At 34.2% G+C, this 21,480-nt stretch overlaps 1 protein-coding gene across 4 annotated transcripts in view; it reads left to right on the forward strand.

Moving 5' to 3' along the window:
- LOC145254898 (zeta-sarcoglycan-like) overlaps window positions 1–21,480 on the forward strand; it is a 367,875-nt gene that overhangs the window by 336,439 nt on the left and 9,956 nt on the right. For all 4 annotated transcript variants that reach the window (XM_080113835.1, XM_080113844.1, XM_080113851.1 and 1 more), the window contains 4 exons: window positions 2,503–2,604; window positions 13,657–13,744; window positions 20,364–20,483; window positions 20,952–21,018. In XM_080113835.1, the coding sequence (XP_079969961.1) occupies window positions 2,503–2,604; window positions 13,657–13,744; window positions 20,364–20,483; window positions 20,952–21,018 (377 nt within the window). The remainder of the gene's footprint in view (window positions 1–2,502; window positions 2,605–13,656; window positions 13,745–20,363; window positions 20,484–20,951; window positions 21,019–21,480) is intronic.

The raw sequence follows: 21,480 nt of genomic DNA on the forward strand, positions 1-21,480 counted from the left end.
GCCTTTCCGGTTAACATGGCTAAAATAGACACTTTTGAACTTATTAAAAAAAATTAATGTCTTAGATTTTTATAAAACTGTTGTAACTAACTAATTTCTATATAATTTTGTTTGTCTATACTTCACGATAACTCTTGGGTGTGATGAACTTAGTCACTTTTTTTTTTTTTTTTTTGCATAGTGCAGAACTCAAATTTACATATAGGGACTTTTGGGTTTTAAATGGGTGGAGGGGGCAAATGATGGACTTAGTAATTTCTTCTTTTTTTGCATGGCACAGAACTCAGATTTACACATGTTAAGGCCAAAAACTGCACTGTTTATTCATTTTCATTGGGATTTGACGTCTCCTGGGGACGTTTGGGACTAAATGGGGGGGGGGCAATGCTGAACTTAGTCATTTTTTTTTATACCTCGTTCACTGCGCACTCACGGGGAATTATGCATGCTTCACTTGTTTTTTTTTTGTTTTTTTTTTGTTTTTTGTTTTTTTTTGTTTTTTGTTTTTTTTAAATCATTAGTGGTACAATATAATAATCAATAGAGAATTTTCTCTGTAATAATAAATATGAAATATACATTAATTAAAACATCATATTAAAGCATATTTTTATGACTGGGCAATGCTGGGTAGCCTGCTAATATTATTATAAAATCAATTTTCTATCGATTAGTATATTTTACCTAATATATAGTTGTGATTTCAAAGTAAAAAAAAAAAAATGATTTGTGTGCAATCAGCTAGAATCGAAACTGAAATCAAAAGTAAAATTTGTCCAGCCTCCTTCCCACACACAATTCCACAATCGATTAAAATAAATTTTTCATTGCAGCTGTCATGGCCCCTTCCCCGCCACTTGCCTTTTGACAATTCTTCTACTTCTGTTCTGTGAGAAATTAACTCACATAATCCAATTAGAACTGACGTGTCAGAAATGGATCGCAAACACTGACAAACATTTAACCTTGGAAGACATCTGTTCAAGGTTGCAAAAATAGTAGGTCCATTTTAGCAGTGCAGCCTGTTAGTTGATTTGTTTTCACAATTGCAGAGAACATGGTAAATAACATTTCAAATCAACAAATGGCGTTCAATAATTTTAAGTTCATATTTCCCAATAGAAAGAAGAATTATATTTGGAAGAAGGGAAGATCCCTCCAAATAAAACATGGCGAGCAACGTTTGATTCGTGTGAACAATACAATGCCCAGCAAAAACTCAATACAAAAATAACGAATTCATTGTTGTCTGTTCAACGTTCAGCGACAAGTAATTGCATACAAAAAATGAATCTTATGCATAAGGGCCTTCAAACATTGAAGAGTGGTGATAAGGGAGGTTAAAATTGGTGGAGGAAAGTGAGAGTCGCACTTCACAGTACCATTTCTGAGAGTTCCTTTCTTCAAGAGTGTCGGTTTCAAAATCTACTTTATAAAGAAACATAAAAAACAATTCTTATTCTGAGTTTGTCATTTCTAATTTACCTTCAAAATCCTAAAGTCCTTTTTCCTTATTGATAATTTGTTGTCTGAGCCAGTTTAGATTTTTAGCATTTTTTTATTTCTTTCTTTTTAATCACCACCTCGATACGAGTCCGGAACTGGGAGCATACCTTTTCCACAAGCGTCAGTGGGAGCTCAGCGAATACTCGGTGGATGGCTACGATCAGGCTAGCTTTGGTGTTGTGAGAGGTCATGTTGGTGATATTCTCAATACATGACTCAACAAAATAGTTCAGCGGGTTCAGGTCGGAGAAGGAGGGGGCAGTGAGAGAAGGGTGCAAAGTTATAACACTCCTGAAGCCAACCCTGAGTCTCTTTGGACTTGTGAACCGGTGCTGAGTCTTGCTGCCAGCGGCCACCTAATTGCACTAGGGGATCACCACACTCTTCAGCACATCCAGGTACACTTTGGTGTTGACTTTCAAGCCGATTTTGAAGATGTGAGATGGCATGATGTGGCCCTCACTTGGAATTACACCAAAGACTATAACCATGGCTGGAAACTTTGTTTTCATCACCCTGGGCACGTTCCTGTTATTCGTGGCAATCCAGCGATGCATTTTAAGGGCGCTGGCAATGGTCCTGTTGTCATAACTTGGATCTGTAGAAAGCATGAGTTGTATAACGGCGCATCTCCAATCTCGCTCGTTGAACATTGTGTCACTTTCAGACATGATAGAAGGATCCTATCGCTCTTGGGATTTGTACACAACTGGTCAACTAGTAGATGGTCTGCAAAAAAAAAAAGAAAAAAAGAAAATCTGTTTTCATCATACGGAAATGGAATCATGTCGTCTTTTCTAGGGCGACAATTTTATCGTTCCACCTTGTATTACAGTTTTTTTGGGGTTTTTTTCCATGATCAGTTCCGGTCCACAAAAATGATGTAATTGCAAGGTTGTAAGTTTAATTTGTATAGTTTCGAACTATGAGTCAAACACAAATACATATAGAAAATGATGAAAATGTTAAAATTCATTTTTTTTTTTTTCTTTTCAGGGTGGAATGGGAAAACTGCGGATTTTAAATGATGGCATTTGGGTTGATGGACAGTCAGAATTCTCAAAAACCTTATACACATCCAAAATTAATTCACTGGATGTAAGTATTTTTTTTTTTTTTTTTTTCAAGATTACTTTTACTTTTCTGTGCTCCAAAATCGTATTTTCGCATTATCTATTAAAAAATGTTGATAACAATTATCCTTGCTGTACACAGATAAATTTTCTGCTATAATTTTATTTTTATCTGCTTTTTTTCCTGTATTTTTTTCTTGTATTTGTTTTTCTGTATTTTCTACATATTTTTTATGTATTGTTTTTTTTTTTTTTTTTCTGCATTTTTTTTTACTAAAAACTCATTTGCTATTTTGGCATTAACTCAAGATTTCAGATAATCCATACTTTTAACCATTGTGCAATTTGTAAGAAGGTAATAAGACTCTGGGAAGCTCAGACTTCTATTGAACATTCATTAGGGAAATAAGTGTGGAACAGTTCAGAGTAGATCAGAGTGAAAGATAATAATTTTTGTTTGTTCAAAACCTCAACCATCCTGTTGGAGAAACACAAGAAGAAAAAGAAACTTACTCAGAAAGAGAAGAAACACATAAAAATAGAGAGGTGTGAAAAGAGGGATAAATTATAGACAGAAGAACTGTGAAAACTCAAAGCAGCGCATGTGCTGGGCGTCGATCACCTACTAAGCAAACCTAGTACAGAACGTAGCATGATATGTGAACCAATAATAAAAATAGTATATTTCAAAAAAATTTATCTGTAGTAATAAATAGTGATAAGTAATAAGATTGTACATCTAAAAACAAAAATAGGTTTAAGGTTTCAAAAATTTACACTAGAATTGTCAATGTCTATTAGCATAGTGGATAAAGTACTTAGTAAAATTCACTTGTAAGTTGCACTCTTCTGGACGTTGAAGGTTCAAACCTCAGTGCAGGCAATTGTGAAATGCTTGAGATTTTAACCAAGTCAAGGCTGGTGGAACAAGAGCATGTTGTTGTGGATTAAATAAACGGTTCCGTTTCAAATTTCATGCAGGTTCGTGAGTTCGACATGATATACCTGAAGAAGGTCAGAGGTTACATCAACTAAAACATTTTGCAAATAATACTCAAGATAAAAACATCAATCCTGGCTTGGAGCACTTGCTTGTCTAGCCACACTGATGAGCTGTAAACAGCGAAATAGTACTGTTTGTGGATGTATGAATATATATATATATATATATATATATATATATATATATGAAGCATAAATCAAAACTGTAAACCAAAATCTGCATGTAAAATTATTTAGAATACTTCCAATAAATAAAGACTGTTAAAATATCCTTATTCCGCAGAGTTTCAAAGAATGCAAAATTTGGTTGGGATAAATATAAACATTAATACTTATATTGGACTGAAGCTTACATTTTCCTTTGCCTAGTAAATGTCTATTAATTGAAATATATATATATATTGTTACTTATTCCAAAACTAAAAGATGTATTTAATTCACACTCATGGTATTTTATTCATATTTTAGTGTAGTATATCTTACACGTGTTTCATTGAATAGTGGAAATTCATCAAATAACTCATCAGAGACAGATGTGTGTTCCTCGGAAAAACATTTTTTTTTTCTTTGGAATAAAAAGGATATGCTGAAGGAAATAGAAATTTTTGAAAGTTTGCAAAGTCAAGAGAGAGAAAAAATACTCTCACTTACGATAGTGTATATATGCACCCTTCCGAAAAAAAAAAAAAAAAAAAAAAAAAAACACAATTGAAATGAGAAGACGTTATTTTGTAGTGTCATATTTGATTTTAATGGTGTTTAATCTACAGTTTATAATTATTGATTCTTATGCAGTAGTAGCCCGGGTGTGTATTAAGCAAAAAAAAATTTTTTTTTAAAGTGGTAGTAGGCAGGGAGGCTTGAACCCGTACCGCAAAAGAAGGAAAAGAATATGAAAAAAAAAAAAACGTGACCGCTTTGCCGTTGCATCCATTGCCAAACTGGAAGTAGCGAATGTTTAAATTAAGGTTAGTCAATCAAAAGAGGGGATGACTTTCTAAAATATCGTCGAAAAAGCGACTCCTCCTTGTAGAAAAGTGTCGAGTTGAGGGTGAAGGAATTAATGTTTTTAGCCAATTTTTCGATATTTGTCGTCCGATAGTGATCTCGTGAATCTCTTGAAAATCCGTCGCCTCTGTCGAAAGTTTTAGGCAGACATACATACATACATACATACATACATACATTTAAACAGACAGGTGAGATTTATATTATAGATTAAATCCTATACTACAGATCTACTTAGGAGGCTATCATCACCTAACGTATGTGCTGCTTCTTTGAGAGATCTCGTGCGTCAGTAGATTCCTGTCTATAAATTTTACTTCATCCTACAAGGACAGATGGTTTCTCTTTTCCCTCCATATTTGATAGACTTTTCAATATCTCTACATATTGCGACTTTGAGATGTTCAGTCGCTCTTCAGATTGGAAAAGCATTTTAATTGCTTAACATGCAGAGTGAACGGATGCCTCCAAAATGGCAAAATAAGAACAAATGATGGTGTCTTTATTAAACTTTATTTTATTTATTTTTTAGTGTGGTGATAGTTGATCTAGATTATATCTGCCGAAGTATTGCCTGGTCAGGCTGAAACTCACGTGGATGTAAATGGCACCCTATTTGGTATCAAAGCCACCTCCTGTTAGATATCTTATTTACTCAGATAAGCACTTCTTTCAGAATAGAATAAATATAGGGTCTCCCAATAAAATGTATATACACTCTCTAAATTATCTCAACTTGCTGCATGAATATGCCAAAAGTAGAGGGCATGTTAAACACAGGGTTCATACCACAAAACGAGCTACAATGAATGAGTTGAAAGCAACCATTGAAAGAAGATGTGTCAACATACCAATCGAACTGATTAGGAACATTTTCGATTCAATCAGTGAGCGTTATCAGCTGTTCATGCACCATAATGGCCAATAATTTAAACACTTTCGATAATTAGCTGGTTTCTATATTTGCTCACATTATTTTGATTTATGAAACTTTTTTCTTTCTTAAAATAAATGTTGGTTTTATGGTCATTTAAAGATTTTATTGGGACGCCCTATATTAATGATATTTTGAATTAAATCTAAGTTGTAACCAATTAATTGGTTACAAAAGTGTTCATATTAAAATAAAATACTCGAGGTGTAACAAAGTTTTAGTTTATAGATATTATTGTTTTAAACTAATTCCACAAAAAAGGCGTGAATGATGTTTAGGAGCCTGGTAACTTTCGGTATCATTGGTTAAGATATTTCTTGTAATAAAATTCTATTTGATCCAAACTGTCTGCTATATTTGCATCAACTTAAAATTTGTGTGTAGAGTCAGAATATCCTCTAGATTTGGATTGGATGTTGGTTTCTGTGTTCATATAAACGTAACTCTACAGGATCAAGAAAAGGATTTCCAAGAAAAATCTGACATTTAATCATCATGTTTGATCTGACATGCTAACATGGGTTGGGCAGCTTTTAGAAATTGATTCCAAACAAACCTGGCCAGATCTTTATCTGTCTTTCTCTCAAGTTCATTATCACTCCCCCAATATTTTCCATGGTCTTCCTCTGCCAACTGACCGTCCTATCTCAACTGTTCTACATCTACTGACTCAAGCACTCTCCTCCATTCTTTCTTATTTTTACATAAAACATAAAAAGAAACCAAGTAAACATTATTTCATTGGAAAACGAAAAGTCTTTTAAAAAACAGTAAATTATTACAAGTATTATTGTATGTTTCATGACGTTTCGGCCAACTATTCCTCTGGCCTTCATCAGGTGGTAACCGCAACAGGATAGAAACTTTGAATCTCCTAACAGCATTCTCAGCAATTACTGCCATCCATAGTTGTTGTCATCACACCACGTTTTGGCCAAGTAAGCCTTTGGCCGGTTTTAGGTAGGATTGAAGCTGCTATCTTCAGACAATCTCACCTGGAACTGTAGAAATTCAACGTCTCTATCCACTGCGCCACAGGGCCCGTGGCACAGTGGATAGAGACGTTGAATCTCCACAGAAGAGAGTTCTTAACCACAAAATTCGATAATCAGACTGTCGTTACTTTATTATATAGATAAACTAGTCTGGGTGCCTAGCGTTATCCGGGTGTTTGGAGATGTATGTTGAACAAAGAAAGAAAAAAAATGTGGTAGTAGGCTGACAGGCTCGAACCCGTACCGCAAAGAAGGAAAGGAATGTGAAAAAAAAATGTCTTTGCCGTTGCATCCATTGCCAAACCGGAAGGTTAGTCAATCAAAAAAAGTGGATGACTTTCGAAAATATCGGCGAAAAGGCGACCCCCTCCTTGTAGAAAAGTGCCCAGTTGAGGGTGAAGGAATTAATGTTTTTAGCTAATTTTTTTATATGTTGTCCAACAGGGCGAGCTTCAAAGCGATACTGATCTCATGAAAATTTGTTGCCTCTATCAAAAGTTTTAGGCATACATACATACATTTAAACAGACAGGTGAGATTTATATTATAGACTAGCAGAGGTGGGGGGTATCCGGCGTTGCCCGAGTGTTTGTAGGTGTGTGTGGGGGTGTTAATGAAAACCTAAGAATAAGCGAAGTAAAAAACCCAAAAAAGAAAACAGAAAAACGAACGCGGGGGGAGGGGGGGAGGGGTAATCAAAACATAAGAATAAAACACAAAAAAAACTAACGTAAGGCAAACGTACGATGTTAAATGTAAAAATCGGAAAAACAAAAAAGAAAACAGAAAATCGAACGTTAAAACTGCTTTAAAAAATCTGAAAAATAAAAACAAAAAAACAACACGTGAAAAATGGCTTAAATAAGCCTGTTTCGATATTAAAATTTAAAAAATCGGTGGGCACCCGGGTGTTTTTGGGTGTGTGTGGTCGGTCGGGGTGGGTTTAATGAAAACCTAAGAATAAGCGAAGTAAAAAAAAAAACAGAAAAACGAACGTTACGTGAAAATGGCTTAAATAACCCTGCTTCAATATTAAAATTTAAAAAATCGAAAAACCAAAAAAAAAACAGACATCTCACACCACGATTCGAACCCAAAACATTTAGGTAATCACCCAACGCTCTAACCAACTGACCTAACATGACGTACATGAAATTGTGTCAGTTCTTCAAATATTTAAACTAAATCAGATCATGACGTCGTCTGACGCATGAGTAGAACCGATCTCTTCATGAGAGGACGGTTTTTGCTGACCCCCCCCCCTGTAGAAAAGTGCTGATTTCAGGATGAAAAAATTAACGTTTTTGGCCAACTTTCGATATTTGTCGGGCGAAGGATGGGTCTTTCATATGAGACCAAGTTTGTGAATTTTTGTTCTGTCTGTCAAAAGTTTTTAGCAGACATAGAAACACACAAACATACACACATTTTCGCTTTTATATATATAGAAGATATTCTTAGAAAAAAAACATATCGGGTTCTATGCGATTTACGTGTTGTGTTTTGCAATAAAAATGTTATTTTAAAATAAAGTGTGACTGATAGACGGACTGACAGACACTATAAAAAACTTATAGAAATGTATGGGCACATCTACAGATTATAGATAGGCTGACCAACAGATGTGAAGATACATTGAAAAATGTTCTTGCAAATTTTAAGGAAACGGAATCAAAGATTCTGTCGGTGTTGAAATGTACATTTATGTTTCGTCCATTAAATTATAACTTCTGACAGGAAATGACTGCCATTTTCAGAATCAGAATGAAAAATAGCCTATCCAGGTCATTTGTACTTTTAGTCGATTTCACCTTTCAATGTACTTATGATTTCAAACTAATCCAAATAAACTGCAAACTCTTTCCTCAGGGGTCATCCACATCATCATCATCATCATCATCAGTAGCTACATTTAATTTTGTTCATAAAATCTACGTTTTCAACAGTGATAATTCAAATAAGTTACTCGTAGCAAAGATGGGTTCTTGCCAAATGAAACCCTTTCGTTTCGAGATTTGCCATTATAAAAGTACCTTCTTTTTTTACTTGGGAGTAACCACTTATCAAGGCCCGAAGACCACTCGAGGATAAAAATTAATGAATGTAAGGTGGTAGTTTAGTAATCGTTAATTGTGTAGATTGGGTAGAATTTGATTATTTATGGGGACGGCCCAACAAGAACTTGTTTACATTAGATTTGAAGGCTATCATGTTGTATTCAACTGGGAAGCATACCAGTGGAACTGTGTTCCACAGGCTTTGTTCATGGAATCTGTGTTTAGATTAAGGCACAAATAGTGGGGGAGATCGTTTATAGTGATTGTAGCTAGTCAAGTGTTTTTTGTGAAAGTTTGGCAAAGAAGGACCATAGATTGGAGTACAGTTGAACACTTGCCATGAAAATAACGATAGAACAGAGATGGGCTCATAACGTTTCTTCTGTAGGAAAGGAATTGCAGGGAAGAGAAAAGGAGTATCACCTACTAGGTTTTAAATGGTTTTGAACTTTATCAAGGCAAGATAGGATGCACCGAGCAGCTCCTGCCCAGATGTGGCAACATAACTCAATTTTAGGGCTACCTCGCTCTAATACAGATAGAGAATTGCATCAGCAGTGAGATACCTACTGGAGCGGTAGAGTGATCCAATCATTTTCCAGCGATCTTAGCAACAGATTTGATGTACGTGTTCCATTTCAGATCAGGAGTGAAGGTCAGTCCGAGAAGCTTGTCAAGATATGGAGCTCTCCTAAGTCTATGAATGATCTAAGAATGTGATTTGGGAGATCATTAATGAAGATTAGGAAGAGACACCAGCATTAATACAATGAGTTTCTGATTTCTGCCCAAAGTGACTACTCTTATAAGCCTATCAGAGTGAAAGGATTTAATGATTGAGAGGACATTTCCAGCTATTCCATAGCTGGCGATCTTGTGAAGTAAACCTATATGCTATACTCTATCAAAAGCCTTTGATATGTCAAAAGCTATTGCTCTAGAAACAGAGCCTCTGTCGAGAGATTCACTAATACTGTGTGATATTACAGTTAGTACATCAGCTGTAGATCTTGCAGAATGGAAAACATATTGCATGTTACTGAGGAGGTTACTTTTGCTGAGGTGGTTGACCACTTCTCTGTTTATCATAGATTCCAGCAACATACTCCTGACACACAGGAGACTGTACTGAGAGGAAGATGACCGATCTCCAGAATTCTTAAATACAGTGCAGACTGATGAAGTTTTCCAAGGTGTTGGGAAGCATTTCTCCTTAAGGCAACGTTTAAACAGCTTTGTAAGTATAGGAGCTAGTTCCAGTTGAAGCTTTTTGAGCTCTGACTGGACTGCCGGGGCCAGTTGCTTTACTAGAATCAAGGTTTTTGATAAACTTGGCAACATTATGTACAGATACGTGACCCATTAGGTAATCAATTGAGATTATTTGCATTGAGAAATAGTAAGTTTACAAAAAAAGTTAAATATTAAGGACAAAATCTAAAATTAGTCTTGTTCTTCTATCTCATTACGGTTTAAGTAATATTACTACTCTAATGATATTTCCTTTTTGTTTATAATGGTCTATTCCAATTTTTGAGTTCTTCGAATCCTACCTTTCTCTCTATCTTTTTTTTTTTTTTTTTTAATTTCATTTTTGTGCCAATATCCTTCACCCGAGCAAAAGTTAATTACCAACTCTTTTAATTCACTATCCTCTTTTTTTTTTTTTCTCTCCTTCACGGTACGGGTTCGAGCCTGCCTGCCTACTACTACTCTTTTTAGTATTAGAGAAAGCACTTTTACACTCACTTACAAACTGCAGTGTTCGAAAACAGTTACCTATTTAAGTATTAAGTATGTAAGAACTAGTATTTCAATGTGATATAACTAAGCTAAAAAAAAAGGATTATTTTTATTAAACCACAATTAGTTCGTTTGGTTTTTAATTTTCTTTTTATTCATGCTGTCTGAACGTTGTCACTGATGAATCAAGACATCAACTTTATTCGTATTTTGTTTTTTGTTTTTGTTTTTTTGTTTTTAGTAAAAGTAGATTTGTCCAAAAAACAAAACAAAACAAAAAAAACGATGCCATTTTTATTTTCGTTACATAAATATTGTAAAATGTCAACGCATTAAGGGATCAGATTTAAGTGTATTGTGTGTGGGAGAATGACATATGGTTTAAATTGAAAATTTTGTCTATATTCGTTATTATTTAAATTATAAGGTTCGTCCGGAAATGATGAAACCATTCCATCATATAAATGGAATATAGTTTATCAAAGTCGCTAGTACTTTAATCTGTTTTTAAAGTATATAACAACGTTTAGCACACACTTTAAGCAATATATATATATGCGCACACACACACATTAGCAGGGATTCTCGACATTGCCCGGGATTGAATGAAGATCAATAAATATTCCACAATTCCAATACTTTTATTACCATCGAAATTGATGTAATCGCCTATTTTTCAATCAAATCTCATCACTGAGCACAGAGAGGTTGCTTCTAGAAAATTTTTTTTTTTCAATGGTTTGAATTATTGTTTAAAATGCAAAACTTGCTCCTGTCTTATTAAAAAAACTACTGTCTATTTTATACGCCGGGCACTTTATCTTATAGTGATAAAATTTCTCAAATGCACTTGTGATGTTAGGCAGTATAAGGGTGTTAACTTTGAACAAAATCTGACTGTTTCTTCTTTAATGGGATTTTTCGATGAACAATTTCCAATATTTACCGGAGGCGTTTTGATATAAAACCTACGTAAAATCACTCCCAAACATGTTTGTGTGAAATTTTAAAATATCTGTCCAGCCGTTTCAGAGTCCATAGGGAATTAACTCACACATAAAATACCTTTTTATTTATTTATTTATTTATTTTTTTATTTATATCTTAATAATTATTAAACTCTGCTGACCGTCCGGCCGCCCTTGCTTGAATCTTGTAATAAATAATTTTACTAAGAATTCTTCATAAGTTTTGGTTTCCTTTTCAATTCTAGCTGATGGCACCCAGGTCATTTCTTTTTTTTTATTTTTTACTTTTGAAATCACTATTATATATTAGGTACAAGATAATAATCGATAAAGAATTGACTCTATAATAATATATATGAAATCTTTAAAAATTAAACTATTATATTTAAGCAGATTTTACAACCGGGCAAGTCTAGACACCTTTGCTAGGGTGTGTGTGTGTGTGTGTGTATGTATGTATATATATATATATATATATATATATATATATATATATAAAATGTTTATATTTATTAACAAATTGGTCTGGCTATCTTTAATAAAACAAGATTAAAATTTCTATTTACTCCGCCCTTGTTCATCCATTCATCCAAATAACTTTTTGAAATTAATCCTGTTTCAAGAGAAATAATTTGTTTATGAATATATCACATTGGTGATGTCATGGAAACCAATGCGTTATAGTTAAAGGATGTAAATCCTGATTAGCACTCACTCCGCTTAAGACATTCACAGCAAGAACTTGTCCTTTCCTTTCCGCCTTCCATGTGCCTAGTGTAAAGTGGAATTTCCATGAACAGGGCTTTTTTGCAAGGGTTTCCCCACATATGGAACACATTACCGTTGGACTGCTTTCCCACTGATTAAAACTTTGTCATATTCAAATCCAATGGCAAATTCTTGTTATAAACTGCTCTATAAGTAATCAAATGCAGTTTATACCCTTCGTTAATGTTATTACTCCCATAGTGTTCCTCATCTTTCAGCTAGCAATCATTCCATTTCATAATCCTCGTCATCGAGTGGCTCTTGGCCTTAATAAGTAGTGATATAAGGAGGAAAATCTGGAAAATAATTATTAATACAACATGCTGTAAGAAAATGCACCAACCATGTGTTACATTGTGGGGTTGTGTTCATATAAACGTGTGTGACAAAGGGGCTCATATATACGTTTTATGATTGTGTGACGTGTTACAAAATGTTTATATAGTGGCTTCTTCACTATCTGAACCCTGTTATCGTGTTGCAGTCTATTTACGTTCCGTAATCGTCTAAGTGTGTGTGTGAGAGAGAGAGAGAGAGAGAGAGAGAGAGAGAGAGAGAGAGAGAGATTTATATAAACACATACATGTATTTCAACATACCACATCAATTTTTCAACTGCGTTCTTGGTCTTTTGGTCCGCCAAGAAATTTCATCTGTTCTTGGATGGAAGCTGGAACCTGTGGACGAATGCATTTCAACTCCAAAACGATGGTTGGTTTTATATAATTTTTTTTATTTATTATTTCTCAGGTGTCGATCGCAGAAGAATGAGAAATGAATATCTTTGCTTGTGGGTTTCTCTTGTTCTCCAATTTGAGACACACCAGTTCACTCCCAAGGGTGGGGGGGGGGAGACAACCGTTAACCCATCCGCTCTTCTCAATATCCAAATTCCAACTTGACTCTATGTCCAGCCAACCTGAACATATGACAACAAACGCGTCCTTCCGGTCAGCTATTTTTAGAGCTTCCGATGCAATTTGTCCATTTTACACGTCAATATGTTTTGACAACTTTTATCAAAACATTGCTGCACATCTCATCTCTTGTTTACCTCGCTTGTAAGATAGATAGATAGATAAATAAACAGAAACAAAAATAGATATATTGATAAACAGATACAAAGATAGATACATAATTAGATCGATAGATAGATATATAACAGATAATTTATTTTCTGCTGAACAACTATTTAACACATGTGTATAAATAGATATTAATTTTGATCGGAATATAATCGACAACAGACCAACATCCTGTCATGCATGACCAATTCCACTTAATGCTATAAAACTTGGTCTTTCCAAAAGAACTTTTTTAATGGGAAGGAATGCAGCTATATATTGGAAAAAAATCACTATAGGCATTAATAATTATTATTATTATTATTATAAACAGTAATAATTGTGACAGTATACTTACCTAAGTAGAAATAAGGAAGTTAATGAGGAGAAAACTAACTGCAAAATTTGTGCACAAAATAATTGTTTAATTTAAAGCGTTATTTACTAAAAAACAAAAAAAATTATGGAGGAAAAACTGAACAAAATGTTGTAAGTAAAATGTTTTTTTGTTTTTTTTCTTGAATATTTTTTCTTTTAGAGTCAACCATTAATCGTGGAATCGAGCAGAAATGTCACACTACAAGCCAGAGACAAAAGAGATGTTGTCACAAATACATTAATTATTGGTGAGTACACAATCTGAGCTTTTTTGGAGAGGGTGAGGGAGGGGGGGCGAATAAAAAATGTACTCTTTACAATGGTGTTTTTTTTTTTTAATTTTATTTTGTTAAAGCTGAGGATGTGGTATACAACCGGATGTCAAACATTCACCCACTATCTCATACATTCCAACCGAGAGATCTTTTTAGGATTCTAACCGTTTCTTTAAGAGCAATTGTTTGTATCTCTCTTGCACTTGGTTCACCGGGTATATTTACCAGGTAGCTTTTGAAATTCTTTTTCATGAGTCTGGTTGCTTCTATGATTACTGGAATTATAACAATCTTCCGAAGATTCCAGTTTCTTTTCATGTCGTACATTATTATCTTTTCCCTCTCGGCTCTGTTTAACCCATCATCATTTGGGACATTAACTTCTAAGGTTGCTTTCTTTCTCTTTGTGTGTGAATATTAAAAAACAATAAAAAAAAAGTTGTTTGTTTTATAGAAAATCAGCTCCAAATTCAAATAAAATAGTATATATTTTTCAGCCATGTAAGAGCTAAACATGTTTCCACAAAAAGCAGAAAATAAATATCTTAACAGTTTGATGGCAAGCCACTCTGAAGCTTCTTTTATTTATTTATTTATTTTTTCACACTATATAAGATTTGGACATAGCTTCTCTGCAGTCTAGTATTCAATCACTCGTCCCCACTATAACATATGACGTTTAGCAGTTTGAACAACACATATACTGTACACATAAAAAAAAACACTACTTAAAACAACACGTGGGAGAAAAATACGCACAACAAGCTGAACTGTTTATATTCACACAATAAGCAGAAGTAACAAATGTCGAGTTTATTCCAACCAAAATACTCTAAACACAACACTATCGCTGTATGAATATGCTATACCCTTTGATGTTTGAAAAAAAAATATATACATAATTTTAATGCATGCAAATTGTGTTGATTTGTTGCATGTTGATTCCTATGCACTGTTTAAGCATTGGCGATTATTAGAGCTAGGACAACAGCATATTCTTTTCATTGTTTTGACTCTCGAGTGGGTATCCGTTGATATCTTATATGCTTTTATATAGAGTGATGTGGTTCTCGTTTGATTAACTGTGTCTAACTGTGTCGGATATATACTCGAGAGTTAAAACGATGAAAAGAATATGCTGTTGTCATAGCCCTAGTGATTAATATTATGATATTAATTTATGTATTACCGAAATCATTTTTTTTTTTTCTAAATAAAATTTCATTTTTGTCAAATTCGTAATCATCCACTTTCTTGTTTCATTTTACTTCAAAGTTCTCAGAAATCAAGGGACCTCCCCACCTTCCTTGCTGAGTCTAACAGTTGATCTCTATATGAGATACATAGCTATCCGAGTATTCCATTCAAGTTCTCCATTTACATTTCAAACACTGAGTTAATACAGAAGTTGAGAACATAATTTTCCCCTCTCCAATTGACCATTTTAATATGTTTCTTGTGGTCTGTCGCTCTTACTGGATTCCATTACGAAGATTCATCTATTCTGGTGAAGTATTCAGCTTTTCGTGCTGTTACTTGAGGTAACATTGCTTGGAGAGGGTGCACTATTCATTGTAAAAGCCAGTGTTAGTTGGGCATACTGAGAAGATCTTATATGGCCCGCAAATATCATGTGATTTTACATATTTAGTCAGGGTTTACTTGTGAAAAAATATCCTCATACCAGGTTGTTCTGAATAAACCCATGTACAAAGAGATCTTAGACATTCGAGGATAGTGTCTAGTAGGCATTCAAGTTCTCTCCAAATATTTGCACATTCATGTGAGCATTAAAATGCTATCAATTTTCTTAAATAGAATGAATAAATTGTTGAGATCATTTTTCTTAAGCTCAACTGAACTCCAATCTATTGTTTTCCCCTTGCCAAACTTTCACAAAAAAACACTCTACTAGCTACAACTACTATATATACGATTTCCCCCTCCCCCACACACACACTAAACACAGATTCCATGAACTAAGCTTCTTTCCCAGAACTGCCCACCTGTGGAATACTGTTCTGCTGGCCTGCTTCAATACAACATGGTAGGCTTCAAGTTCTTGTTGGGCCGTCCCTGTAAATAATCAAATTGTACCCAACTTACACTATTAACAATTACTACACTACGACCTTACATCCGTTGACCCTTATCCTCGAGTGGCCTTATGGCCTTGATAAGCGGTGACTCAAGTAGAAAAAAAATTTTCTGTGATCATATGAATAAATTTGTAATCATCCAAATATTTGTACATTCATGTGAACATCAAAACGTCATCAATTTTCTTAAATCACTAATATATTCTGTTTATTTAAATGAATAGATGTGAAAGTTGGATTTAACAGGACATTAACAGTAAAGTTCAAAAACTTTCTTTCAAATTCAATTTTACTACAAATCAGGACTCTATGGACAAATTTATCATTAGTTAACCTTTGACAACTAAATATTTTTGTTTACTAGCAAAACCCACGTTATTTTTTGAATACATCTTCGTTCCGTGACAAATACCTACATCATAAATATTTTTGGTCCCCCCCCCTCCCCGACAGAAGAAGGGTGGACCTGTAAATTCATCCTTGTCTGTTCGTTCGTCCGCACTTTTTTCAATAACTACGCCTTGGAATTTTTTGAAATTTTGTACAAACATTAAAGATGATATGAGTAAAAAAAAAAAAAGTAACAGAACGGATTTTCCAGGAAAACTCCCGTTGCCCGCCCCCCCCCCTAGGAGTTCCTGTCAGGTTAAAATGGCTTTTTTGCTTATTAAAAAAAAAAAAAAAAATTCATGCCTTGAATTTTTATAAAACTTTTTGAAAAGTTGTAACTGATTTCTATATAATTTTGTTTGTCTATACTTCGTGATAACTCTTGGATATGCCCCATGGGCTCTTTTAGGGCTAATAAAAACATTCCATTTTGGGACTATTTTACCATATTTGTCCAAATGTTCATTTTCACCAGGATTTGACCTCCCCTGAAGACTTTTGATGATGGGTGGGGGTGGGGGTGGCAACTGCTGAACTTAGTCATCTTTTTTCTTGTTTTTTCTTTTTTTTTTGCTTCGTTCACTATGCATGCTTCCCTTGTTCTGTATTTTTTGTAAATAAGTGTAATTCTAAATATACACCGAATTTTATGTTGAGATTTGAAAGTATAAATATTCAAATTTCTTCAGTTGTTTTTTTTTGTTTTTTTTTTAAACAGCCTTTATTAAAAAACAAAAGAGTATATTGTTCTAGTAAACCTTTTCTCGTTTAAATAATTTAACTTTACTCGTTTTATTAAAAATAAATGTTGAAAAAGTTTTTTTGTTTTTTTTTTCACTCAGTAATGAACTTTGGAAGATTGTCGATGAAAAAAGACACAATCGCCAAACGATAAGCGTTTTATTATTTCTAGTCGTCACTTGGAAAAATCATTTGCAAAAGCCACTGTTACACTCGTAATGTAAAGCCTTTGCAATAGACGCACCATCTTTTTTATATAATGCTTCTATATATGTGATATCAATCGCAAGTGTAACTAATTTGCATATTGCTTCTGAAAAAGGACATTTTATTAATTAACTATTTAAAAAAAAATTGTTTAGTATTTGTATTCGAATGCTACTTTCTTTAGAAGGCACGAATTGATTTTCAGCAAGTTACGATCTATTTCTAGATTTTTTTTTTCTTTCCGTAAGGTCGAATTTAAAAGATAAATAAATTTGCATCAAACTTAACAAGCGATCAATATTTAAACAGATTGTTCTATGTATACAAAATTATGAAATGTTTATTGTAAATGTTTTAAATATGTCAAGTAGGGAAGTTGTGAAGCGAACTCGTTTGAAATATGCTTTAAATAATCTTTTTGAAAAATACGTTTTGTTTACATTTAATTTGCATAAAATATTTTTAAAATCTGTCTTAGTAAATGTTTTTTTGTTATTTTAGTTTTATAGTTTTGCGCATAGAACAGAGTAGGATTAAGAACAAACAAAAAATCTTATAAACAGGTTCTATTTTTTGTTCAAACTTTTTTCTTTTATAACAATGGTTAGGATAATATTAAATCCCTAATATAAATTTTTTTTTTTTTTTTTCACTCATGTTCACCCCTTACAAGGCATATCGCCACTTGGACGTAAGGGGCTACTATTTGGGGCCATGTCTAGATTAACAAGATATGTTTGGTACATTTAAACTTTGCATATCAGTACAGCCAGGGAAGCAGGCAGCAAGAAGGGAATTCCAAAGTCTAGCTGTTCGAGGCAAGAAACTATTAGAATAGAAAGCTTTCTGGCATTTAGGGACCTCAACAGTGAAGGGGTTTGTCGGGGATATGTATGTCAAGGGGACACAAGTGCAACGAGTTCATGAGAACACATTCCATTAAAATATTTGTAAAACAGGCACAGTGATGCAACATTGCAGTGATGGGACAGGGACTGGAGCTTAGTTGATAAAGTGGGACCGATTAGATTGACAACTCGTTTTTAAACCCTATCTAAGAGGGAGAGACTAATGATAGATGCGCCAGCCCAGATGTGGTAACAATACTCCATGCATGGGCGAATGGTAGCCTTGTAGAGGTACAGGATACTCTCAGGTGTGAGTAGTCTTTTAGCTCGATAGAGGGAACTTACCTTCTTTGCAGCAGCCTTTGCAGTATCCTCTGTGTATTTGTTCCAGTTCATATTGCCCGCAATGTTATCTGAAATATGGCTTTAATAGGAAAATAGAAAATGAACCTTGGGTTTACTTTGGGCAGCTTTATAACTTGGTTCTCTTATTTCGAAGAAAGAATTGCTGTTCTCTGCGTCAGAATCTATCCATTTAGCACTAATCGCTGATTAGTTTGTGACCCTGAAGCGTTTTTATTTTTTTTTTAATCTCTTTACATCAAGTGGTATCATCCCTTGTCTGGAGCTATTTCATAAAGAAAAAATAGTATCAGTACAGCATTTAAGTGTCCAATTGCATTAAAAAAAATGATAATATTCGGATGTAAAAAAAACACCTACTCAAAAATTATCAGTTTATTTGGCGTGAAAGTAAAATTCTTCTAGAACGTTCGATGTAATTTTTTTTTTTTTTTTATACAAAGGAGTCACCACTTATCAAGTCCCAGAGGCCACTTGAGGACAAGGGTTAATGAGTGTACAGTGGTCAAAGGGAACATGTAGTCATGATTAGTAGTGAAAATTTGGTAAATTGAATTAAGGGCATGGCTTGTCAAGAATTTGTTCACATTGGACTTGAAGACGACCATATTGTGGTCAGTTGGAAAGCAGGAAAACGGAACAGAGTTCCACAGGCGTGCAGTTCTAAGAAAGAAGCTTTGTTCATGAATCTACGTTTAGGTTTAGGCACAGATAAAGAGTGGGGGAAATTATTGATAGTGGTTTCAGCTAGACAAGTGTTTTTCATGTAAGTCAGGACAAGAGGGACCATAGATTGGAACTCAGACGAGCACTTGCTATGAAAATAACGATAATGCAGAGACAGGTTCGCAACGTTTCTTCTGTGGAAAAGAGGTTGTAGGGAAGAGAAAAGGGCATCCCTCACTAAGCTACGAAGTCTATTTTGAATTCTGTCAAAGCAGGATAAGCTGCTTCTAGCAGCTCCTTCCCAGATGTGGCAACAGTATTCCATGATTGGACATACCGAGCTTTTATATAGGTAGAGAATTGCATCAGCAGTGAGATATCTACTGGAGCGGTAGAAGGATTCCACCATTTTTACAGCAGCCTTGGCAACAGATTCAATGTACGTGTTCCATCTTAGATCAGGAGTAAAGGTCAGACCGAGAAACTTGTTAAAACATGGAGCCTCCCCAAGATGAGAGCCTTTAATTTTGATTGATACCAAACAGGTATCAGAGCATTCATAATGAAAAGATAGAAACTTGATTTTAGATGCATTAAAATTAACCAGCCACCTCTTTCCCCATTGCCCCACGTGCTCAAGTTCAGAGGAGAGAGAATCAGAGAGAACTTGGTCGTTTACGATCTTTGAAGTGTTGCCAGTGGCGTAAGCATAAATGTCTGCAAATGATTTTAGGATATGATTTGGAAGATCATTGATGTAGATAAGAGAGTTGGGCCCAGGATGGACCCCCGAGGGACTGTGAACTTCTGATTTCTGCCTATCAATCACTACTCTTATGAATCTATCAGAGAAGTGATTTAATAATTGAGAAAACAGTTCCAGCTATACCGTAGCTGGAGATTTTATGGAATAGACCTTTATGTCAATGGTAATTGTCCAAGAAAGGAGCATCATTAATATTTAGCCCTAATTCGAATCTTCTAACTTCTACTGGAATTTTCAGATTTCAACTTACTCTAGCCTTATGTGGGAAATTCCGTTTTTAACATTATTTTTTTACATACCTAAATCCAATTTTGCTATATTACAACTCGTTCACAAACTATGAAATGAAAATGAGCAAATGGAATTCTATTTACTTAATATTGTATTTTGAGAAACGTGCAGTTTTCTAAAAAGATTTCAAGACGAACCAACATGTTGGTTATTTTATTTATTTTGCTCATAATTATATACAATGAATTGCCCAACATAATGTTAACTGATTTCTATTTCAGGTGATAAAAAAATAGAATCTACCTGTGAAAAATTTTCCGTGAAGGACAAAAAGGGTCGAGAACGTTTGTCCATCACTGATGGTCATGTTCAGTTATATCGAAATGAATTCATACACAAAGGTGAGCATTCACAATTTTCTTTTTCCTTATTAAAATAAATGTATCTCCACCCCAATGCCACACACAAAAAAAAAAAAAATAGAAAAACAAGAGAAGACAAAAAAGAAAAAGAATGGTCAATCTTTCACGCATGCAAGAAAAACGTGACAATAGTTTGCCTTTTTAGTAAAAGAGTTTGACAAAAATGAAATCCCGGGCAGCAGCAATTGATAATATCAAGATAGTTGCAATATTGTAACATAAGTCGCTACTCGATCGTAACTCTGTTTCACGAAACAACCTCATACACATACACACTTTTTATTTTATTTATTTCTATAAACAGCAAACTCCATAACGAGTGACAGAACATTTCACCCAATAAACGTAAACAATAAAAAGAAAAAAAAGGATGTGTTCCTGTTGTCTGATATCAAAACGTTTGAACAAGATGAAAACTGATTTGTATATAATTGTATTTTTTTTTAGGTGAATCAATATTTGATGGGTCGATTGAAACTCCCACGGTCCGTTCCCCCAAGACCAAACCTCTTATGTAAGTTTTTTTATTACTTTCGTTTATTACATGTTTTACAAACTTTTCTTCATTTACACCTATCACGTTTTTGTTAATGTCCACTTCAGCTGCTGCTGTTTTTTTTTTGTTTTTTTTTATAGAGTAGGAAGCATTCCTAGGATTTATAACTGAACCGATTATAAACATAGTATACACCATGTTATGTTTTCTTTTATATACTGATTGTTATTTCTTTTATTTTTTATTTACATAGGCATCGCCACTTATCAAGTCCGATAGGCCACTCAAGGATAAGGGTTAAAGAGTGTAGAGTAGTCAAAAGGACAATATAGTAATCGATAGTAATGGAAGTTCGGTAAATTTGTTAACTTAAGTGGAACGGCTCATCAGAAACTTGTTCACGTTGGACTTGAAGACAACCATATTATAGACAGCTGGAAAGCAGGAAAACGGAAGACAAGTCCACAGGCGTGCAGTTCT

This window comes from Euprymna scolopes, chromosome 3, assembly GCF_053919585.1.
Source record: "Euprymna scolopes isolate OS-2025 chromosome 3, ASM5391958v1, whole genome shotgun sequence".
NCBI lineage: Eukaryota > Metazoa > Mollusca > Cephalopoda > Sepiida > Sepiolidae > Euprymna > Euprymna scolopes.